This window comes from Plecotus auritus (assembly GCF_963455305.1).
Source record: "Plecotus auritus genome assembly, chromosome: 5".
Lineage (NCBI taxonomy): Eukaryota > Metazoa > Chordata > Mammalia > Chiroptera > Vespertilionidae > Plecotus > Plecotus auritus.
In genome coordinates this window covers 128,149,943-128,174,116 of record NC_137776.1, presented here as the reverse complement: position 1 = coordinate 128,174,116, position 24,174 = coordinate 128,149,943, and the positions used below count along the sequence as shown (strand labels likewise).

At 39.9% G+C, this 24,174-nt stretch overlaps 1 protein-coding gene across 12 annotated transcripts in view; it reads right to left on the bottom strand.

Moving 5' to 3' along the window:
• MPDZ (multiple PDZ domain crumbs cell polarity complex component) overlaps window positions 1-24,174 on the bottom strand; it is a 203,992-nt gene that overhangs the window by 101,167 nt on the left and 78,651 nt on the right. For 11 of the 12 annotated variants that reach the window (XM_080671321.1, XM_080671316.1, XM_080671323.1 and 8 more), the window contains exons 4-10: window positions 20,475-20,684; window positions 19,851-19,990; window positions 18,987-19,200; window positions 18,099-18,227; window positions 15,870-16,079; window positions 12,359-12,473; window positions 11,921-12,009 (exon numbers count right to left, since the gene is read on the bottom strand). In XM_080671321.1, the coding sequence (XP_080527447.1) occupies window positions 11,921-12,009; window positions 12,359-12,473; window positions 15,870-16,079; window positions 18,099-18,227; window positions 18,987-19,200; window positions 19,851-19,990; window positions 20,475-20,684 (1,107 nt within the window). The remainder of the gene's footprint in view (window positions 1-11,920; window positions 12,010-12,358; window positions 12,474-15,869; window positions 16,080-18,098; window positions 18,228-18,986; window positions 19,201-19,850; window positions 19,991-20,474; window positions 20,685-24,174) is intronic. The other variant, XM_080671327.1, reaches the window with a different exon arrangement.

The window sequence follows — 24,174 nt, the reverse complement described above, 5'->3', positions numbered from 1 at the left end:
TCCAAACTGAAGATATAATCATATGAACCTACTTGCCTTTCACAGAAAACTCCTTAGGACAATCAGTGCTCCCATCTCTCTCTTGGAATGGCCTGTGCCACTGTCCTCACATCCCATCCCTATCCTCACCCTGAATAATATGCCTGCTCCTCTGCCCTCCAGCCACCAAGGTCTCATTTCCTTTCCTCTGACACACGGACTGCCCTCAGCCACGAGGCCTCTGCACGCTCTGGTCCTCAGTCCAGACTCTCTGGGCAGCCCGCTCCATGCATGGTCTTTCTTATCTGCTCACTTAGAAAATGCCTACCATGTCTTAGGTCTCAATCCAATGGTTATTCCACAATTAACCTATCTTGTTGTCCCAGACTATGGTTAAAGCCCCCCATTAGCATTTCTCCTTCATAGCACAGAATTTTAATTTTGAATGTCAGTTGTTATTTGGTTTCTGACTGCATGCTCCAAGAGGACAGCCTCTGTGTGTCACCAAAACACAGCGCCATCTGCCAGTAGATATTTACCCCTGGGGAGGCAGAGCCACTGACTGGTGTCAAATATTGATTTGTAAAGCAAATTGCTTTTTGGAATAAATAAAAGCAGATTATGATACCTTATTTTTAAATATTTGTACAGTCACATTGAATACAATTTGGAAAAGAAGAACAATGCATTCGATGTTGAAATTTGAAGTCGCTGACACTTCTTTTGAATTGTGAAATGGATATAAAATGGCTGTGTAGGAGTCAAGCTTTTCTACGCACAGTGCTGGTCACATCTGACACTCAAATATTTACTAAATGAATGAGAATCACAGTAAGACATAAATCAGCAGTTTCTAAGATGAAGTTCCCTTACGGCAGAAGTTCCAAGAAGAAGTTAATAAAACTTTTAATTAAACATTTAAAAATCCCATTTGTTTTACACACACATATAATGTACATATTATTTATTTATAAAACAATAAATAGTACATATATAAAACAATGTATATCGTATATACACAGAGGAGAAAAGAGAAGGAAGGCATAATTTTAATACTTGCAAGTTATTTAAACTTTGTATGATACTTTTGAGCTACATGAAAACTTGAACAAATGTCTAACTCTCTCCTCTTTCCTCCTACCTCCACCCTGTTGATTCCCACTTAGAAAGATCCTATATAATAAAAGGCTAATATGCAAATTAACCCAACAGCAGAATGACTGGTTGCTATGACACGCACTGACCACCAGGGGCAGATGCTCAAGGCAGGAGCTGCCCCCTGGTGGTCATCGCACTCCCACAGGGGGAGCACCACTCAGCCAGAAGCTGGGCTCACGGCTGGTGAGTGCAGCAGTGGTGGTGGGAGCCTTTCTTGCCTCCATGGCATTGCTAAGAACACCTTGGGGGATGTCCGCCTGCCAGCTTAGGCCCACTCCCCTAAGTTCTATTACACTTAAGCCAACAGGAGGACATCCCCTGAGGTTTCCCGGACTGCAAGAGGGTGCAGGCCGGGTTGAGGGACCGCCCCCCCCCCCCACCCAGTGCACAAATGTTGTGCACCAGACCTCTAGTATATATATGATATACTAGTGGCCTGGTGCATGGATTTGTGCACATTGAAAGGAAATTAATTAGAAGAAATATTTTAATATTTTAATATCGCTATTCGCCCTTTCTCTATAACAGAAGTGTCAACAAAATTCACGATGGACAAGGACAGATTGAAACACACACCTGCAATTGGTGCCAGCAAAAGCTTTGTATGTATCGTGCAACTTTTATATAGAGAGAATAAACTTGTTTAATTAGACCTGCTTCTGACTTAGCTAAACTTTTTCCAGCCCAGTGAAGCACCCCAACTTCTCCTTCAGGTAACTGTCAGCAACACAGCAGTAAATATCAACATGAAGCAGATTATTATTGTAGATCATGCAAGGAGAACAAAGGGTAGAATATGTAACTGCAGCAGTGTTTGACTATATTCTGCATAGAGAGAAAATCTTAAGTCATTTTCAAGGTCCACCATTTCTTATTTCTTTTCAGTTGGGTTAAGTTTCTAAATCTCCATTTTCCAGCTAATGAAAAGAAAATAGGATTCTACCGAGTCTTCTATATACCTACTCCAGGACTTCTGTGAGGATCAAATGAGATGAGGCACAGGAAAATGCTTCACAGACATTTGGTTAAACTGTGAAATGTTTGCACCTGGCTATAAGGCAAGTTGTGTTCCTGGGATAAAGAAACTCCAAGGAGGCTAGTCGCTAGGGAGAGGAAGCCGGGCATTGCAACATGACATCATTATCTAGCGCCCACAGTGACCATTTCTGGGCTGGGCTGGGCAGTGAGCCACGTTTTGCGCCATGGGGTCTCAGCAGCATTGGCTGCGATTTTGTGGGCTGTCGCTCCAGGGTGGTGGCAGGGCCTGTGTCCCACTTGAGGGAAGTCGAGTGTTGCTTTGTCAGTGCCAGATCCACAGTGCAGTTTCTTTGTACATGGCCAGTGCCCTTCACAGCAGCTCCTGCATTGAGCATCTGCCCCCTGGTGGTCAGTGCACATCATAGCAACCGGCCGGACAGTAGGAGGGACATTTAGCATATTAGCTGCTTATATATATACTAGTGGCCTGGTGCATGAAATTTGTGCACATTAAAAGGAGATTAATTAGAGGAAATATTTTAATATTGCTATTTGCCCTTTCTCTATAATAGAAGTGTCAGAGATGAAAGAAAATTACTGAAATGTATATTAAAATCTTCCTCCTGTCAGAGTCTGGGGTGCACCACAAAACCCAGAATTAAGTCCCCACCCACCCACATGCCCCTCAAAATCGCACGAGACCCAGACCTGGCCGGCCCCACCCCCATTGGGCTAGATCCAGACCCGGCCGGTCCCACCCTTGTCAAGCCCCGGCAGGCAGGGGGCACAGCCTCAGGTCCCCTGGCCCAGCGCTGGGTGGGGGGCATGCCTTGAGGTCCCCTGTCAAGCCCTGCTGGGTGGGGGGCATGGCCTAAGGTCCCCCATCAAGCCCCGCCAGGCGGGGGCCGTGGCCTGAGGTCCCCCACCCCGGGGCAGGAGGAGCAGCCTGAGGTTGCCTGGCCCAGCACCGGGGTGGGGGGCACACCTTAAGGTCCCCCATCAAGCCCCACTGGGCAGGGGCACGGCCTCAGGTCCCCTGGCCTGGTGCTGGGGTGAGGGGCATGGCCTCAGGTCCCCCGTCAAGCCCCGCTGGGTGGGAGGTGCAGCCTGAGGTTCCCCAGCCTGGCATCGGGGCAGGGGGCAAGGCCTGAGGTCCCCCGTCAAGCCCTACGGGGGGGACCAGCCTCAGGTCCCTGCTGATTGCTCCTTAAGGCTCATTATGGGAACCTGGCCTTCGCTGTGGATGCAGCCATCTTGTGTTACGGAAACCCCTGCCTCCACTCTGGGCACCGCCATCTTTGTGACAGAGTGATGGTCAATTTGCATATTCCCTCTTTATTATATAGGATATATATTATATATTTAATATATAATATGCAATATGTAGCATGTAATATGTAATATGTAACATATAATGTGTAATACATTATATATATATGTAATAACAGAAAACACTCCCACAAAATTGGAAGTCATAGGAGAACAAAAAGTCCCAAACCAGAAAGTTGGAGAAGAAACTTCTACTCGGAATGATCTGGACATAACCAAACTGAAGGCAGGCCAGCTGAATCTCCCTATGTGAGGGAATAAGAACTTGCATGCATATAGGCATAACCCATGGACACAGACAATAGTGCAGTGAAGGCCTGGGGAGGGAGCAGGAGTGGGGTGGAGGGGAGCACTGCGGGTGTAGGGGGAGAGGGCAACTGTTATACTTTAAATAATAAAGGTTTTTTTTTTAATAAAAAGACCCTAACCAGTAATTCCAAAATATACATTAAATGCAGGAGGCCACAACAAGCTAGGAGCATGCAGCAGCACAGAATTACATATATGTTATAAAATCACATCATACACAATGTGCATATATACACAATTCCAACCACCTCCTGGCCACACAACAAACACAGAAGACAACTGCCCAGGACATAGGGCAAAGGCCCCATCGTGATGCTCTAACACTGGCTTTCTCTCTATTTTATTAATCTTAAGTGAAACGGTAAATCTGAACTTTCCCCTTCCTTCTTGATTTGCCAATGCCCTAGCCATCTGGATAAAACCTACACAGTCTTCACCAGGACCCATCTCAGATCCCATTTATACAAGCATATTTCTTACTGACAATGACTAAAGGTCACAAAATGTGGAACTAGATGGCCCAGTCCAAAAGAGGGTGTGTGCACTGAAGCATCAGTGCAAGCGCCTTCCAATGAAATCATTATTGCAGCGAAAAAGAAAAAAATATATTTCCTGAAACTTCCCTTCAAAGAGATTCATATTTCCTTGTTTTTATGGACATAGGGATTATAGTTACAAAAAAATATCTACCTAAAATGAAAAACATAACTCTTATAGTGATGGCAGTCAATAGAATTGACAGGAAATGGAAGACAGGAACATACCATTTTCCCATATTTCAGAGGAAAAGATTAAATAGATAACAATCATCAGAGGAATAAGACTAATAATATAGGCTAATCCTAGTAAATCAACATAATTATGAAAAGAATTCACAAGAAGAGAATAAGTGAGGAGAAAAATCAGATTAGGAGGTAGGGAAATTTACCTGAGTCTACAAATCAAAGAGGTACATGAAATACCAGAAAACAAAATGAAAAATGAAAACACCTAACATCTGTACATATCCTGGTATAATTTTTGGATCTCAAAGATTAAAAGAAAAAAGAATCCACCAGCATCTAGGAGCCAGAGTAAGCAGGCTATCCAGAGAATTTATGGTGAAGAAATGATGAATTGCGAACTTTATACTCAGTGTAATGTATGTGAAAATGAAATTATGGTTGAGATGCTACTCTTATCCATATCCTGTGCTAAACTAAGTAGTGAGAAGGGCCACCAAGAAGATATTTAAATTAAGTGGTTAAGAATTAAACATTGTGTACATTTAGGACATGAAAGAGCTGGGTTGTAAGGGGAAATTTAAGAGGCCTGTTTTTGTTTTAAAGAGAGAAGATTGCTGAGTCCTTACCACACGCACTTAGATGGTTCTTCCTTGACCTCAAGTGAGAAGAGCTGTGTCACCTCAAGGAGGGAAGGATGCAGGGAACTATCTTACCTAATAATAGAGAAACATGTAAATTGACTGTACCTCTGCTATGCCCACAGCCAATCAGAGTGAGTATGCAAATTAACCCAACAAAGATGCCGGTTAATTTGCATACATACCTGGGTCCCGGGAACCTCCTCGGCACACAGGTCACTCTCAGCCGGCCATTGGAGGGGCCGAGCCTGTGATCGGAGGGGCGGGGCACTTCCCAAGCCTAAAGCCTGGGGCTTAGGAATGGGCCGAGCCTAAAGCCTGGGGCTTGGGAAGGGGCTGAGCCTGCGACCAAACGCAGACCATCCAGAAGTCAGTGCTGGGTTGCCCAGCTGCAGTCTGGCAACCCAACACTGACTGCCCAGGTGGCTGAGACCCAGAAAGTGAGTCAGGGTCTGATCTGCAGCCTCAGTGGAAGCTGTTGATCAGTGTACTTACCTCTCTCTTTCTCTCCCTCTTTCTTTCTGACCTTCGCCAGCAGCCAGTCTTTTCTTTCTCTCCCGGCCTCCAGGGGCTGCTGTTAAGCCCCGCCTCTTTGATCAGGCCCAGATATAGGCCTGGAGATGCTGACTGGCATAGGAACCAGCCAATCAGAACCAAAGGTGTGCTGTGGGGAACCAATGGCTGCCTAGGAGGCAGAGCTTCTGATGCTGACTAGCATAGGAACTGACCAATGAGAACCAAAGGTGGGTGCTGTGGGGAGCCAATGGCTGCCTAGGAGGTGGAGCTTTTGATGCTTACTGGCATAGGAACTGGCCAATCAGAACCAAAGGTGGGTGCTGTGGGGAACCAATGGCTGCCTAGGAGGCGGAGCTTCTGACGCTGACTGGCATAGGAACCAACCAATGAGAACCAACTCTGGGTACTGTGGGGAGCCTAGGAGGTGGAGCTTTTGAAAATGACTGGCATTGAAACCGACCAATGAGAACCAAATCTGGGTGCTGTGGGGAGCCAATGGCTGTCTAGGAGGCAGAGCTTTTGACCCTGACTGGCATAGGAACCAAACAATGAGAACCAAATCTGGGTGCTTTGGGGAGCCAATGGCTGCCTAGGAGGTGAAGCTTTTGACGCTGGCATAGGAACTGACCAATCAGAACCAAATTGGCCAGCAGAGGAGGGCAGTTGGGGGCGACATCAGGCCTGCAGAAGACGGCAGTTAGGGGTGATCAGGCTGGCAGGCAGAAGCAGTTAGGGGCAATCAGGCAGGCAGGTAGGCAGGTGAGCAGTTAGGAGCCAGTGGTCCCAGATTGTGAGAGGGATGTCTGACTGCCAGTTTAGGCCCGATCCTTGGGATCAGGCCTAAAATGGCAGTCGGACATCCTGCAAGGGGTCCCCAATTGGAGAGGGTGCAGACTGAGTTGAGGGAATCCCCCCTCCGTGCACGAATTTCATGCACCGGGCCTCTAGTGTATAAGAATAAGAAAAAGACTTTGACTGTGAAGCAAGAGAAAATTGCTGTTATGTTGGGAACTGCTCAACAACCTGACTTTGTTGGAAAGGAGACTAGAGGAATGCCACTGCCATGGAAAGCCAGGCTCAGGCCATGTTGAAACCCATCAAGAGCACCCAGTAACCCTCAGGAACGATGGTACCCAAAAGAAAGAATCTATGGAGTAAACTGCTGAGAAACAAGGGGCTAAAAGGAAGAGTAAGTTAGATGAAAAATCCACCATTTGCTATGTAAAGTTAAGTCAAATATCTATACGAGGATCTCCCAAGAAAACAAATGTCAGAGATGGTAGTAGCACCAAAGAAATTGCTATAATGGAATAATCATGGACTTTTAATTCCAGACTTCAGTTCAAATTACTCAGTATCTCCATCTGTAATATTGGAATAATGGTACTTCCCAAAATTACAGTGCATGGCACTTTGGACCGGGAAGATACTCATCAGCTGATATCATTAGTAGCAGAGTGAAGAAGTGATTAATAAACATGAAAATCCCAAGCTTTCATGGGAGCAGTTTCTGTTCCATATAATTAGACCCATCATACCTATGAGACAAGGTCACCAAAGCCTAAACCAGGCCCCAGACCAGCTCTGGTCCCTCATTATAGAAGAGTTAAGCCGTGGCTTCACATCCAATGGTGCCACAGACAAGACTGCAGTGTCAGAAAACTGCCTTTGTGCTATCTCAAGAAGAGATCTAACATTCTCACAGTGCATACTACAGATGTATCAATTAACAGGAACAGTTATAGGGAGAAAAACTAGCTGGAACAATTCAAAAATCCCAGCTTCTTAGCACACTCAATTAGCTGGCCAAGCCGTCCTCCAACACAGCCTATACCTATCTTACCTAACAATAGACAAACATGTAAATTGACTGTACCTCCGCTACGCCCACAGTCAATCAGAGTATGCAAAGTAGAAGGCCAAAGATGGCGGCCGCCTAGCTGCTCCAGGTGCGGGGTGGCCAGGCGGGGCAGAATGCCTGCTATGAGAGGGAGGGCGGGGGCGAAGGGATCTACAGGAGCAGAGTGCTGCAGCGAAGACAAGACTGCAGACTCTGGAGTCTGCAGCGAAGACGAAGATGACAGACTCCGGCCAGAGGCTGCATCGAAGACGAAGAAGGCAAACTCCAGCTGGAGTGAAGGCCTGGGTCCCGGGTGCCGGAGGAAAACCAGTGCTGGAAGCCAAGAGAAGGAAGGCCTATGGCACGAATCTCTTCGTGCAACGGGCCTCTAGTATGTATAAAAAGTCACAGAACATCATAGGCAACATCTGACATCTTTCCATATTCACATGCTTGTTTAATAATATTTTAATTAATCATAACCTCATACTGCTTTTGGCCCAGTTCTCTGTATATCAATCTAAAAAGGATGAGTGTATGTATTTTTATTTAATGACAAGTTTGCCCAAGTTTAAAAATAGAGTCCTTTTATCATATAATTCTTACATACTGATTAATAAAGTGGGGAAACTATGTTCATTTATTCTATTCTTTTGCCCTGTAAGGTCTATAGTTAAACCCTAGGGGTCCACAGAGCACAATCTGTGAATCAGGAATCCTACAAAAAAAATTTAATGTTATAAAATAATAATTCCTCAAAATAGTAAGAAATAATTTCTTAATCTTCTCACCACCCAACAATTATAAAATGAAAATAATGTATAGCTCAAAATAGCTGTTACCAAAACAGAGATTGAGGAAAACAAATGCAGTTGTGAAAACACAACTGGTGTGAAGAACTTGACTACCAGTATCTCAAAAGTCCACAAGATGGTGATATTTTGCACTAATTTAAGGCATAATCAAAGCATTTCATGATGCTCCCTAAGCATTTAAGGTGCTTCTAAAAATGTTGCTAAAAGTTAAAAATAAGAAAAAAATTTCACAAGAAGGCTGCTTCCACTTTTGGGTCAACAATTTCCTTTATCACTGACCTTGCCTAAGCAAAATTATATTTAAGGTTCCACTTATATAAAAATGAAAAGAATGACAAGGAGGAGGGAAGCTACCACGAGACTCTTTCAAATGTGTAAGAGCCTCATTTCAGGCCCTTAATAAATATCTGCTTAATTTATCAAATTGCACTTAGGTGCAAAGTATTACACTAGGTATTCAAAATAAATGACTCATATGGTTTTCCTAAAAACTATATAAGAGATGTTTCCTTATTGCAATTTTGTAGGTGAAAGAAGCTTACTAAAACTTAAAGTATCATATGATTCAGCAATTCCACTAAGTATATACCCAAGAAATGAAAACTTACATCTACACAAAACTTATACATGTAGGTTCATAGAGGCATTATCTCCCCAAAAGATGAAGCAACCTATATGCTCATCAATTGATGAATGAATAAATAAAATGTGGTATACCCATACAGTGGATTATCATTCAGAAATGACGAATTTCTTTATATGCTGTAACTCGCATGAACCTTGAAAACATTATGCTAAGCAAAAGAAGCCAATCACAAATGACCACTTACTGTATGATTCCATTCACATGAAATGTCCAGAACAGGAAAATCTACACAGAAATTAGATCAGCAGTTGTCTAGCGTTGAGATGATGGGGAAATTAGGGAGTAACTGCTAATGTATATGGGGGTTCTGTTTAGGATAATGAAAATATACTAAAATTGATTGTGATAATTGATACACAATTGTGAGTACCCAAAACCTACTGAATTATACACTTTAAATGGGTAAATTGGATGTCATGTGAATTATATCTCAAGAGAATTTTAAAAAGCTTTCTAATGAGTTAAATTATACAGCTTAGGGAAAAAATACGTAGCTGTGTTTTCAATTTTTAATTCAGTATCAAATATGTATTTAGAGTCTGTATCTATTCACTCTCCTTTCCTTTACTCCAAATAAAAAAACTTAAAGTAGTTAATTTTCATTGTACGTTAAAATGGAGATACAGTGGGAAGGCTCCTTACAGGAACCAGCCAGTTCAGGGGCAAGCACAATGTGATCTTTATAGTCGATTAAGAGGTGAACAGGTGCAGTTGGGAGCTGTACAGAACTAAGCCCCAGAACTCAGGGAGTTGAATACAGGAGCAAATGTCAGAGATAAAGGACACTTCTACCTTTCCTGTTAATTATGGTAGGAAAAACACCTAACATAAAACTTACCATCTTAACCCTTTCTAACTATACATACAGTTCAGGAGTGTTAAGTATATTCACACTGTCATACAATAGATCTCCAGATGTTTTCATCCGGCAAGGTGAAACTCTGTACCCATTAAACAGCAGCTCCCCATTTCCCCCTCCACCCACCCCCTCAAAACAACCATTGTACCTTCTGCTTCTATGACTTTGACTACTCTAGGCACTTCTTGTAAGTGGAATCAAATAGTACTTGTCCTTTTGTGACTGGCTTATTTTACTTAGCATAATGTCCTCAAGGTTCATCCATGTTGTAGGATGTGGCAGAATTTCCTTCTTTGTATCATTAATTTTCCATTGTATATACATCACATTTTGTTTACCCATTCACCTATCGATGGACACCAATGTCACTTCCTTATCTTAGCTACTGTGAATAATACTGCTATGACCAAGAACTATTCTATTTTAACATTCTACTTTCTTATAATCCCAAGGAAACCACAGAAACTTAATTAAGCTTAAACAAACACATCTACTGTATATAATAAAAGCCTAAGCGACCATTATGGCAGAACCAGCAGAACGACCGGTCATGATGATGCGCACTGACCATCAGGGGGTAGCTGCTCAACGCAGGAGCTGTCCCCTGGTGGTCAGTGCATTCCCACAAGGGGAGCACTGCTCAGCCAGAAGCTGGGCTCATGGCTGGCGAGCACAGTGGCAGTGGCAGGAGCCTCTCCCACCTCCGCAGCAGCACTAAGGAGCATTCGAGCAGAGCGGAAAGAAGCAGCGAGCAGGAGGGCAGAAAGGAGCGAGGGGTCCCAGACTGCAAGAGGGTGCAGGCCGGGCTGAGGGACACCCCCCAAGTGCACGAATTTTGTGCACCAGGCCTCTAGTCTATGTCTGTATATATATAAGGCCAAGTGACTGCCGGTAGGTCTGACACGCACTGACCACCAGGGGGCAGAAGCTCAACTCAGGAGCTGCCCAGCAACAGCATCTTTAGAGAGTGCCCTCTCACACTCTGGGACCCCCCGGGGGATGTCAGACTGCCAGGTTTGGCCTGATCCCCGCAGGCCAGGCTGAGGGACCCCACCTGCCGGAAGGACCTCGCTCACTCCGCAGACACCCTTCGAGCCCCGGTGCCACCCCAGTTGCGGCCAGCCGGGAAGGGACTGCAGGAGGTTGGCTCCAGGGCGTGTCCAGGCCGTCTTGCCCAGTCCCGCCCCACTGGCCATCCTCTAATTAATTTCCTTTCAATGTGCACAAATCCATGCACTTGGCCTCTAGTATTAAACTAAACTGGCATTCCTCAAAATGTCTTCCAAAGGATATTAACATGTGTTTGAAGATAGAAAGAACCCATTATTACAGAAGTTTAGGAAACACTGATGTAAAAGAGTTAAACAAGTTTCTCTATTGTAGAACTTCTCAGTCTTTGATTTTTCCATGTGCATTTTGAATCCCTAAGAGAATACATCACCTGCAGTTTTTCTTGAAGTTTTTAACCAGGAAGCCCCTTTTGTAGGGTCTTTTGGGTTTGTGTTCTAAGGAGGAATTAGGTAGTCCTATTTCCAGTGAACACTGAACTGGAAGTTAGATTCTTTTGTACACTGCCTTGAATAGCCATGTGCTCAAAGCCTAGTGATGTTACCACAATAAGAATGATGGGTTGATTAGAGAGGCTGCATCTTTTCTTTATTCTTGTATAGTCTTAGAGCTAAAAGTAGCCTTGGTGATGGAGTCAACAATAACAGTGTCATTCTGCTAACCTAAGGAAGAAAATGCACACATCCCAAATTCAGATTCAAGCAAAACAGAGGTTATGACAACTGGTCTTTACCTTGGTGTCTGCAACTAAAGTCTAACTATGACATGAATGTAACTAATGTATAGCTATTACATTCATGTTACAATCAGAAATCAGATATATCACAAATTATTCACAAATGAAGTCCCACCTTTAGAAGTGAAATCGGTAAAGCTTCTATTGAATGCTCTTAATTCCAAAAAAAAAAAAAAAAAAATACTGGTCAATGTAATGAGAGTCAAATTAACAAAGCAAGCTTAAATTACTATCAAGCTAAATGTAGTTCTCAAAACTGAGTAAAGAAAGAGAATGCACTTCTCAACGATGACAATTAACAGCAAAATTAAATGTGCTACTTACTGCTATAATTTGGTCTCCAATTTGGATTCTGCCATCATGTTCCACAGCACTGCTCTTTGTAATACTCTTTACAAAGATTCCTGAAGGTTCTAAGATTGAAAATAGTTTTTTTTTACTACTTATGAAAATCACTCAAATAAATAATATCCATCCTCTAATATCCAAATATAAAGTCCTAATTTTGAGGAAATATAAATCAGCAATCCACGCAAACAAAACCAGTAGTAGAAACAGGCCAGAGGATGAGACAATGGTTTTGTCTCATAAATACAAAATCACAATCACATACATTCACATACATTAAGTTGTTCCTAGAAATGTTTTCAATCTGTTTATCTAATAATATAAAAAATATACAAATATGATTCAATAACTCATAAGATAATTACATTAGAGGCAACTGTCAAGTTAAAAAAATATATCAATGTTTAAAACTACCTAGTTTTTTATCTCCAATGTAACCAGCAATGGTAATTCCTAATCCTTGGACATTTTTAGTGAGTTCTACATCAAATGTCTCACTGTCTTCACTTTTCTGAGTGGAAGCATCAACCTAAAATAAAATAGGTAAGTAAATACACAGAAAAATAAACAGGTAAACAAACTAGATAACTCAAAAAGCCACATCTTTATTTTGGAATAAGGTGTAATTAGGTGTCAGAGAACTCTGCTGGAGGGCCACTGTGAGATTACTACTTCAGTCTTGTTAACGTGTACTGAGCATCATTCCTTTGTGCTACAAGGGAATGTCAGCAGGAAACACACCCCCTATCACAGAAATACAATACTGTTTGTGTATACAAAACTTCAGAAATCAAATAGTTTCTTATTATCAAATTCTATTCTCCAAGATGCTCATCTGCATTTGTTAAGGATTTAGGAGGTTGAAAGAACTCACATTTTGAATTCAGATCAAGTTCAAATCTGGCTTTGCTACTGAATTTTTCTAATTTTCAAATGTCTATCAGGAATAAGGATAACAAGTGCAGCTAACATTTACTGAGGTGGGCACAATTACTGTCAACTTTTCTCTGGGGAAACGGAGGAACATAAACCTTTCCAAGGACAAACAGGAAGCATCCTAGCAGAGGCAGAATTCAAATGCAGACAGGCTGGTTGCAGAACCCCGGCTCTTAAATGCTCTGCAGAATGTAAAGCCCCAGGAGAATGCAGGGGGCACTGTGTTCTCTCAGGACACTTTGCTACTGTCACTATCTCAAGGTAATAGTTGATTCTAAGTATGACTTCATCTATCCTTCAGAAATATTCTTAATAGACTGATTATTTTTTTAACATATATTTCTTTATTGATTTCAGAGAGGAAGGGAGAGGGAGAGAGAGAGATAGAAACATCAATGATGAGAGTGAATCATTGATTGGCTGCCTCCTGCACGCCCCCTACTGGAGATGGAGCCTGCAACCCAGGCATGTGCCCTTAACCAGAATGGAACCCAGGACCCTTCAGTCCACAGGCCAACACTTTATCCACTGAGCTAAACCGGCTAGGACTGATTATTATTTTTTTTTTTTTAAATCAGTGAAATGCACCCATGAGCCATTTAAAATGGTCTCTCTATTTGTTTTGTAAATTCATACTTTAATGGTAAAAGCTATTTGTAAGGAAAGTATGCCTTTCTGCTATGACTTCTTTACTTTCTGCAATGATAGCTGAAAGCAAGTTTCTCTAACAAGCAGCATTGCTATTAATTCTATATGGGCCTAAAGGGCAAGAGTCCCTGAATTAAGTATTAGTGGATTAGTGCAGTAAGTTCTCGTTAAGCTATTGGCATTATATACTAAAGGGGTGTCAGCATTTTACAGATAACCCTAAGAACAAGACAGAATTCAGGCTATGAGTTTGAATAGACATGCTGGTTGGGGCTAGCTGGTAATGTTTTCTGATTTTTTTTTTTAAGTAAACTCTGATTGTATCTCACTGATAATTCACCTAAATGAGATATAATTTTATTGTAAAGTTTCATTTAGTTTTTCTCACTGCACATAATTATCTGTGCAAACTTAGCAAAAAGTTTAAAGTTTAGATAATTACAAGAAAATGACAGGATGAAATCTGCTTCAATGGAAACAAATGTGTTTTCTATTTTTAATAAGGCTTATGCGAGTGCTATTTTAGAGGGTGGCAATTTGACTATCGAATGGTTTTAAAAGGGGCACAAGCTTCAGAAATGATGATATGCACAGAATAGATATTTTTCTAAGCTTTCAATTACATCAAGTGGGTCTCGGTATTGCATTCATTTATATATGCTGAATAAAATGTTTTTGTTTACCACAAAAGAATGCCACTTAAATACTTTCATAAACAAGCTTTCTTTCTTTCTGCAAAAAATAGCAACCAAACTCAATCCTGAAAACAAGAGAATCATGGAAATTTCAAGTGTTCTAATAAAGTTTAAAAGAGTTTGTGGAGGAGGTTAGGATACTAAAAAAAGAATTCAAAGCAACTGATTAGAAAAAAACTTCAATAGAAAAACATCAGATGTTTTTAGAACTATTGGAGAAAAATGTAGAACTTACATTTGCTATAAAGCTAATCTAAAAATTGAGTGTAATTCTTTCCTTAAATATATGATTTCTAGATAAAATGGTTTTGTTGATTTTTTATGCACTACAGTCATATTGTGATCTGAAATATTTGTGATAACCACCACATCTGAATAATTCTGAAATTTTCTAGCTCTTGTTATATCATTACAAACATAGATGGGAGGCTATGCATATGGGTAAAGCTCTTGTTACAATCTCAAAAACATAACTTTGGTTTAAAAATTTATAATAACTGGGTGAAAGATAATGACTTCTCATAAATCTGATAACAGTTGTATGATATACCATAAAACAATATTAAAAGGTTTTAGTAAGCTTTATTTACCACACCTTACTGAGGGCCTTCAATGTAAGAGAAAGTATCCAACATTTTAGGTATTAGTAGCAAATAATTCCTTAAAACTTTTCTGTACTACAGAACATTATCCTCATAAATGTACTGCTTAGAGAAAAATGCAAAATAGCCATCTAGAATTTTTAAGCAATCTATTTTTCATCTTTACACATTATTCCTAATTAATAACATATCGTGCAAAACATCTCTATATTTGAATTTTGTTTCATTTTAAAAAATGTAGCCAAAACTGGTTTGGCTCAGTGGATAGAGTGTCGGCCTGCGGACTGAGGGGTCCCGGGTTCAATTCCGGTCAAGGGCATGTACCTTGGTTGTGGGCACATCCCCAGTGGGAGGAGTGCAGGAGGCAGCTGATCGATGTTTCTCTCTCATCGATGTTTCTAGCTCTCTATCCCTCTCCTGTCCTCTCTGTAAAATATCAATTAAATATATATTTTTTAAAAAGTATCTTTATTGTTCAAAGTATTAAAAATGTCCCCTCTGTCTCCCCACTGACCCCTTTTAGCCCACACCTGCCGCCCCACCCTAAAGCCTTCACCACACTAGTGTCTGTGTCAATCGGTTATACATCTATCACTAATATGTAAACACTAGAGGCCTGGTGCACGAAATTCATGCAAGGGGGAGGGGGTGTCCCTCAGCCCAGCCTGCACCCTCTCCAATCTGGGACCCCTCGAGGGATGTCCGACTGCCCTTTTAGGCCCGATCCTCATAGGATAGGGGGCACTGTAGCCTTGAGTGGAGGCCTAGGCCAGCAAGGGCAGGCAGAAAGCTTGGCTTCCTCCATTGCTGGGGAAACCCAAGCCTCCCTCCTGCTCTCTGTGGCCGTAGCCATCTTGGTTGGGTTTATTTGCATATTTGCTCCTGATTGGCTTGTGGGCGTGGCTTGTGGGCGTGGTGGAGTGATGGTTTATTTGCATATTACTCTTTTATTATATAGGATTAATAAATCTGGTTTCAAAACAAACATCCTATCATTTAGGTGCTATTGTCTATGACCTACCCCTTTAACTTTCACCTACTTACCCGCATCTCTGGTGTAGAGGATGGGGATGAGGACACAGTGATGCCCAGAGAGGTGGGTGCTGCCGGTTCTTCTAGGGCACCTCTTGCAATCATCAGTTTAACTCTGTTTCCGCACTGCCTGAGGACTTGTGCTACTTGCTCACTGCTCATCCCTGCCAGATCTGTGTCACCGATCTTTAGAATGTGGTCTCCACTGCACAATCGCCCATGCTGAATAAAAAGAGATTGGTTTATCAGGCTTTATTTTTATTACCTTCATCAGAGAAGTCCAAAATGAGGGAAAGGGAATAAAAAAAATCAGTGATATGAAATATCAATCATAGGACACTAGACATGTGGCTGTGATTTTAACTGTTTTTTAACTACATTTTTGAAGCAGCCTAATATCACTCAATGTGATATAAGTAACTAAAATTCAAAAATATTCCTTAAATTGAGAGTCGATATAAGCTTTTCACTTTGATTTCTACCTACTAGATACAAGAAAATATTAAGCCTTTTTGTGAATTTTTTGAGGGACAGAGAAAGAAAATGCCATTAAACAAAGATATAGTATAAGTCACTATACAAATATACTGAGTGGCCAGATTATTATGATCTCTGAATGCATAATAATCTGGCCACTCAGTGTATATCCTATATAATAAAAGGCTAATATGCAAATTGTCCGCTCGACCAGTTCGACCAGCAGGCAGACCGGCCAACCGCCCATGTCCCCTCCCCCTGGTCAGGCTGGCTGGACCCCATCCATGCATGAATTCATGCACCGGACCTCTAATATATATATATATGCTGAGTGGCCAACTTATTATGCGTTCAGAGATCATAATAACCTGGCCACTCAGTGTATATATTACATAAAATATAGTATGAACCAGAAGAAAGCAATGAATTAACACCACAATTTTCTGCCTTGCCATTTAAGTTATAAATATCTCTAAAGAATTAATCTGCAGATGATATCATGGTGAGATAAAAATTCAGATAGATGGGGAGTGGCAAGCAGTCTTATAAGCCTCTGTACAGTGGCCACTAGGATTTTGTGCAAGTATGAAAATGTCCTGTATTGTCCAATATTGCAGCTACAAGCAACATGCAGCTATAGAGCACATGAAATGTAGCCAGACCAATTGAGGAACTAAACTTGTAACTTTATTTATTTTGATTAACTTAAATTTGAATTTAAAAAGTGACATCTGGCAATTACCCACAGTATTGAACAGTGTGGCTCTATACTGAAGATAAAACTTATTTATCACAAGTCTGTCAACTAAGGGGATTTCACCAGATATTGCTAGATATTGGCTAATATTTTAAAAAATGTCAAACTATTGTGTTACTGTCAATATCTCTGCCAATAAATCTGACTTTCATGTATGAATATGACAAATATTTGATGAACATGACTCCTAAGTTCAAACACACCTATAAAAACAAACATCATTATGAAATGTTACAATCAAAGCACAAATATACTTTCATTAGCTGAACTTATCTAAGTAAAATATCCTATCTAATAAAGACAGGATATGCAAATTGACCGTAACTCCGCAACAAAGCTGGCAGCACCCACAGCCAATAAGAAGAGAATATGCAAACTGACGTGACAAGGCGAGAGGCGGAAGGCAGCTCTGGCCGGAGCGAAGGCAGACCTATTCTTGCATGAATCTTCATGCATTGGGCCTCTAGTAAAGTATAATAAGTAACTAAAATTTTGTCACATATATTCCAACATGGCACTTCCAGCATAAATGGCAATTCTTTAATGTACAACTCTCAGCAACAAAAACAGGCCAGGTTTCATGGACAAAGATGACACCAGTGACCCATCACTAAAAGGACAAGATGAATCTTGTGTTTTTTTCTACTACAGCAAACTATTCTTTTTTCAATAGTATCTTGCGGCCATAAAACAGTTGGGACCAGGTTTATAAATTTGATTTACGATCATAAAATAAAAGAACTGCTACCTCTACAATGATCAAAACCATAACTTGGGCTTTAGTCTGGGGGTCTATTCCTTTAAATTAAGATCAATCTTCCCCTTTCAATGGTATTTCTCCCCAAGTCTAAAAAAACAATTTAGGGACAGCCCAGCAAAACAGAAGCGTCTAACTCGATTCTTTGATATTATCTAAGGCCACAGTTTCTTCTTTCTGGCAGATAATGTAAAAGATGAAGCCATGTTATTTAATAAAACAGCACGAACACCTGTTGGGAGTAGCTTACTTGATCAGCCACTCCTCCAGGCAGAATGGTTTTTACTATTACGCCAGTTGCTTTTCCTCCGACAATGCCAAATCCCAGACCAGATCCATCATTCACCAATTCAATAGTTTCGACATGCTGCCAGTGAACCTGAAAACAAAGCTCCTATAATAATCTGAACATATTTAGGATAAACTAAAATTTTCATTACAGTTGAGATTTCTGTGAAAATTATTTTATGAGTAGTGTATTAAATAATTGCGTTCAAACATAAAAATGAGTCATAAGACATGTCTCTTTTGTTTAGTTACACTTCCCTTTCAAAAGATTATTACTGCATAATCAATCTTGAAATTATCAATACATCATCATAGTGACCACATTTAACCAGGTAAAGCTAAGCACTGATTTGGGAGATCCTTTGTAGAACTTTTTCTTTAAAAAAGGAAAGATCAAGAAAAAAAAAAAAACTTTTACGTATTAAAAATGTTTTCTGCATAATCCTGCCTTGCAAGATTCCAAATTACATTACTTCTTAAAGTCATCATAGACAGCTAACTGTAACAATAATACAGAGTATAATTGACAAATTACAAAGCAAACTCAAGATAATATCTGTCGGCAGATAGAGTTAATTCTGTAAAAGGTGTAATTCTTTTTTCATTTGAGAGATGTTACAAAATAAAAAAGAAACTATACAAAAGATGGTAAAAATTGTTTTAGAAGCCAGAAACTTATCAAAATTAAATGGTAACTATTCTGGGCGAGGGAGAGATAAAATAATAAAAAGGCAAAAACAAGAAATACCAAGAACCTAAGGAAAATGTAAAATAGTAATCTAGAAACCTATAAAAACATAAAAAAGTAGAAAAATGGGTTCTATTCCTTGTGAAAATTTTATATACGCACCGGATTAGAGTGAGCAGAAATTGTGCTGGCCGCGGATGGGGAGCGGGAAACTATGGGACTGATAAGCTGAGGCAAGGAGCCTCTGGCAATAATGAGCTGCACAGTATCTTTGGCTTTCTGCAGGATGCTAATGGCCTGCTGATGTGTGATCGTCTGATCCAGTGCCTGTCCGTTGATAGCAAGGATTTGATCAGTTTCCTTCAATCTTCCATCTCTATTAAGAATGAGAAAGGAGGTAAAAGATATCTGATGGCTCATAAGACAATGGACAGCTTTCCTGGCGTATAGTATCAGATTATTTTAATTCTATTTTCTAATGTCCACAATTAAGTAGCTTTTTCTGGGACTTCTACTTTTAAAAGCATATACTTTGGCTCCAGTGGATCTAATGAACTCCCCCATTTTAGAGCCCTCTTCTTTTAGCTACCCAAACTTTGCATTATATCTTGGATGTTCCTATCTTCTACAAATAAAAGCAACGAGGCATATATTTTCTTGTTGCTTTGAGTATATTAATAAAATCTCTTTAAAATTATCATGGGTTCCATGTATAGTTTCCTAAACAGTAATTTTAAAAGCTAATCAGAAGAGTCCATTTACTAACATTGAAAACATGTCCTCATCAAATTTTTCTTTCCTTACTAAAGAGTGATTAAGTCATGACTATATTGAAAGGCTACTCTTCTTTCAAAATGACTTTCTTTTTATCATAGCAATGCTAATGATGTCTAAAAAAACTGGTTAATATCATTATTTTTGGATTCTTGTTTGTTTTCATTCATTTTGCTTCTCTACATTCTCCAAGGGCGATCAACACCTCCCAAATGTGGTATCAAACCCAGAATCGCAGCCCGCCAGTCTCACCTGTGAGCCACACTGCCCGCTTGGATCTCCTGTACAAATATTCCCAGCTCTCCCCGGTTGTCACTCCTCAGTCCCACAACACTGAACCCGAGGCCCCCACAGGGAGGTTTGAGGAGCTCAAAAACTTCTACATGGCGACCCTAAACAGGAAGCAAAGCAAGAAATAAAATTAAAAGCTAATCCTTGCACTTATAGTCATCTTGTTAGTGGCATTAATTTGTTTTAAAAAAAAAACACAACAAATTATTTTTTTTTTCTAAAATAATCTTGATCCCTCATCACCTAGACTGAGACATTTTATTTATCCTGGAGAATATTTCTAGAACATAAAATATAATACTCAGTTGAAAATGTGATAATTTAAAGAAATGGAATAGAAAAATCTCTGAGCCATCCAAACACACAAAATCTACTTCATTTTCATTTCAATTTTTTTCCAGATGTTATAAATGTCTTAATAAATAATAATATATTTAATATTACATTTAGTACATATATATTTAATGTATATTTAACATTTTACATAAGATAGACATATAAATATTCTTCAAATTATCTAGGACTTGATTACATTCTTAAGATACTATACATTCTATCACAACTAAGAAGACAAAATGTTCTTGCCTGGGCCATGTTTTTGATCAGTTGATCAAATTCATCACAAGCAGTTTTCCCATTGATGGTTGGAGTACCTGAAGCTGTAAGTACTTCCAGATTCCCATTGTTTTGGGACGATAAAAATGACTCATTTTGCAGAGTAGTAATTACAGCCGGGTTGAGATGTGGAATATGGGTACATTCTACATTTGAAATTGCTGAAGTTGCAATGTTTACCTAAGAGTAATATGAAAATCATTAACAATTTTAACATTCCATAAACTATTAAATAGAAAACATCCCGAGGGGAAATAATGAAGTAAATACCAAATTTCAAACTGGTCATGCCTTTTAATTAAGCAATTCTATTTCAAAAATTTATTCCAATGAGAAAAATTAGAATAACATGCAAGGAACTGTGTAGATGTGCAATGCATCACTATTTATTAGATAACAAAATATTTTAAAACTAATTATATCCAGTGTTCAACTTCAGGTTACTGTTAAAACACATGCAAAAACATACACACCCATATACACTTGAAAGTAAAAAAAAGCTAGTTGTAGAACAATATGTATAATATAATTCAATGAACTTTATTAAACATTGGAACAATATAAAACAAACAAGCAATACTAACACTATTCCAGAGAGATGGGACTCCATGGGGCCATTTCCTTTCCATATTGTGTGAATTTTTATAACAATGTATGTAACAAAGAATTTGGTCTTCCCCAAAGAGCAGTCTGCGTTTTGTCTGTGGCTCTTAGGAAGTAAATCCTAAACCCTTGGGATTTCCCAGACAATAGGAGTGTCTTTGTTATTCATGGTAGGCCTCAAGGTCACAAGATATGAGCTCCAATTCTGAGACTATGTTCAGCCACCTGGGCAATCAATCAATGAATCATACCTATGAAATGAAGTTCAAATAAAAACTCTGAACACAGAGCTCAGGTGAGCTTGCCGGTTGGCAATACTCCATGCATACTGCCATGCATAGATTTGGGGGAAGATACTTCCTAAGAAAAATAAAAGCTCTGATTTGAAATCCTACCAGACTGAGCTATGTGTCTCTTCCTTTAGCTAATATCTGACCTGTATCCTTTCTGTAAAATAGACCACACCCATGAGTTTAATAGCTCAGTAAGTTCTTTGGTCCTTCTTGTTAAATGTTGGAGGGTAGTTTTGGGAACAAACCTCCTAAACTTGCTATTGGTTCTGTCTTGTGGAGATTCTTCCCTCTAACTCTGTATTTGGAGTTTAACTCCTTTGCTGTTGCTCTCAAAAGTCTTGGACAGCGTTGCCAATCTGGAGGACTGTACCTTCAAACTTCACAAACTGGCAAATTCCAGATACAATGATATAAAGTAAACAACAACAAAAAATAATTCCATTTTGGAAAAGTGTTCTATAATTACTTTTGTGTGCCTGTTATACGGAGCCCCAAGTTAAAGCCAAATAATTGACAGAAGATATAAGCCTAACCAGTCGTCATGGACAACAGGGGGGTGGGGGCATGCGTGGGGAGGGGTTTGGGATGGGAATGGGGGGATGAGGACAAATATGTGATACCTTAATCAATAAAGAAATTAATAAAAAAATAAAAAAAATAATTGACAGAAGAGTGCAAACAGCCAATCCTGATTTCCTATTTCTATAGGGTGTCTGGAATCTAACTTTATACCTATAACTATTTATCAGCAAGGCGATACCAATTGTGTTTCGGGATCACTCTCTGAACTTATCTCCTTGCACTGTGTCCCACAGCTCCAGCTATACTGACTACTTCACCTTTCCTCACACTGCCAAGTTGCCCCCTTTACCAGTCAGGTACATCCTTCCCCCAAGTATCTACACGCTTACTTGTTCCATTCAGGTGTGCTCAATGCCACCACACAGAAGTCCTCCCTGACACCCCTATTTAAGAAAGCATCGCACCATTGCACTCCATGAGCTTGCCCGGCCCCATTTTCCTTCATGGTGCTTATTACCACCTAGCGTGTACCCTGTGGCCATGGAGCTTTCATCCTAATCTGTCAAGACAGACTAGAATGTGGAATTCTCCAGTGGAGGAATCTGACTATTTTATTCTGAATTACATTCTCATTATCTAGAAGAGTGCCTAGCACAGAGTTGACAAATTCAACAAACATTTGCAGAATAAATGTCGATTCATTTTATAAGAACCTACTCTGATATCATCTCCCCAACAAGCCTCCAAATAACTTTATTTTCATTTTACAGGTGACAAAATTAGTAAAGTCACACAGAGTATATAGCCGACACAGTATAAGTTAGCTAGCTTCTTTTTCGTCATGGCATTCTTATCACCTTTGTATTATATATATAGAAAAAAAGTCATTTAAGATATCATTTCTGCAAATAAGATATTAGGTAAAGAGCTTCCATTAACAGAAGTAATCAAAATATTTCACAATGTATCACCAATCTGTGCCTAAGAGTTACATATCCTTAAAAATAAAACAGAAAACTCAACAACTTACCAAAGTTACCAATTATTCAACCATAAAAATTGCTATCTTCAACCACAGATGAAAAAGAGATCAATGTGCTTAGAAGAGGCTTCTGGGAATCCTTTCAAATGGGTATTTTAAATCTAGAGCAGGCACATGATCAATTATTATTTTTTCAAAAGCAAGCTTCTTATGCCAAACCTGCTTATTTTTTTATCCTGAGCCACGGCACTTCAATAAAGCCTGCCAGCAGAAGATACACTGCTCAGGTTGAAGCAGATGGCATAATGAAGTTTTTGACATGCTAAAGATCCCACACACCCGGACCTAAGGCCTGTGGGGTATTTCAGAGTAAAAATATTTGGATTTCTACTATGGTAAGCCAGATGAACAAATCACATTCCAAGAACAGAGTGTATCCATATGAAGTTAACTGATGAAGTATAAGCTCTGATACATGTAAGACAAAATGGGAGGGCACCCCAAGGGTAAAGCTATAGGACCACAGCAAGTATATTATTATACAAAAATGTATAAAAGTGTTAAATATCAGTGTTTTCTCCAAATATGTGAGAGGTTTAGCCAATGTCAATGATTCCTCCTGTCTCCTCCTGGCCCTTGAGGTTCACATAAATGGAGTATTACACTAAGTGAAATAAACCAGTCAGAGAAAGACAAGTATCACAGGATCTCACTCATATGTTCATGGAATCTAATGAACAAAATAAACTGATGAACAAAACAGATCCAGAGACATAGAAGCATGGAACACACTGTGGAACCTCAGAGGGAAGGCAGAGGTGGGTGGGTGGGTGGGAAGAGATCAACCAAATACCTTGTATGCATATATGCATAACCCATGGACACAGATGATAGGGTGGTGAAGGCCCCATATAGGGTGGGTGGGGAGTATGGGTAGGCTAGAAGGGGTCAATGCAGGGGGGGGGAAGGAGACATATGTAATATAATAAAGAGTTAATTTGAAAAATCACTGGAAAAATATCCTCAGGTGAGGATGAACACAAAATAAATAATAAATCTTGTGAATAAAAAAAAAAGCAAAAATTAAAGGGATCACACATGTAAAAACTATAATTTAATTATGTTATCATACAAAAGGCTTGTTTTTATTTTTATTTATTTTTATTTATTTTTATTTTTTTTAATCTGAACAATAAAGATTTACTTAAAAAAAGAAGAAGAAGAAGGCAGGTGAGCAAATAGACTGGTGAGCAAAATGGGGCCAGAAGCA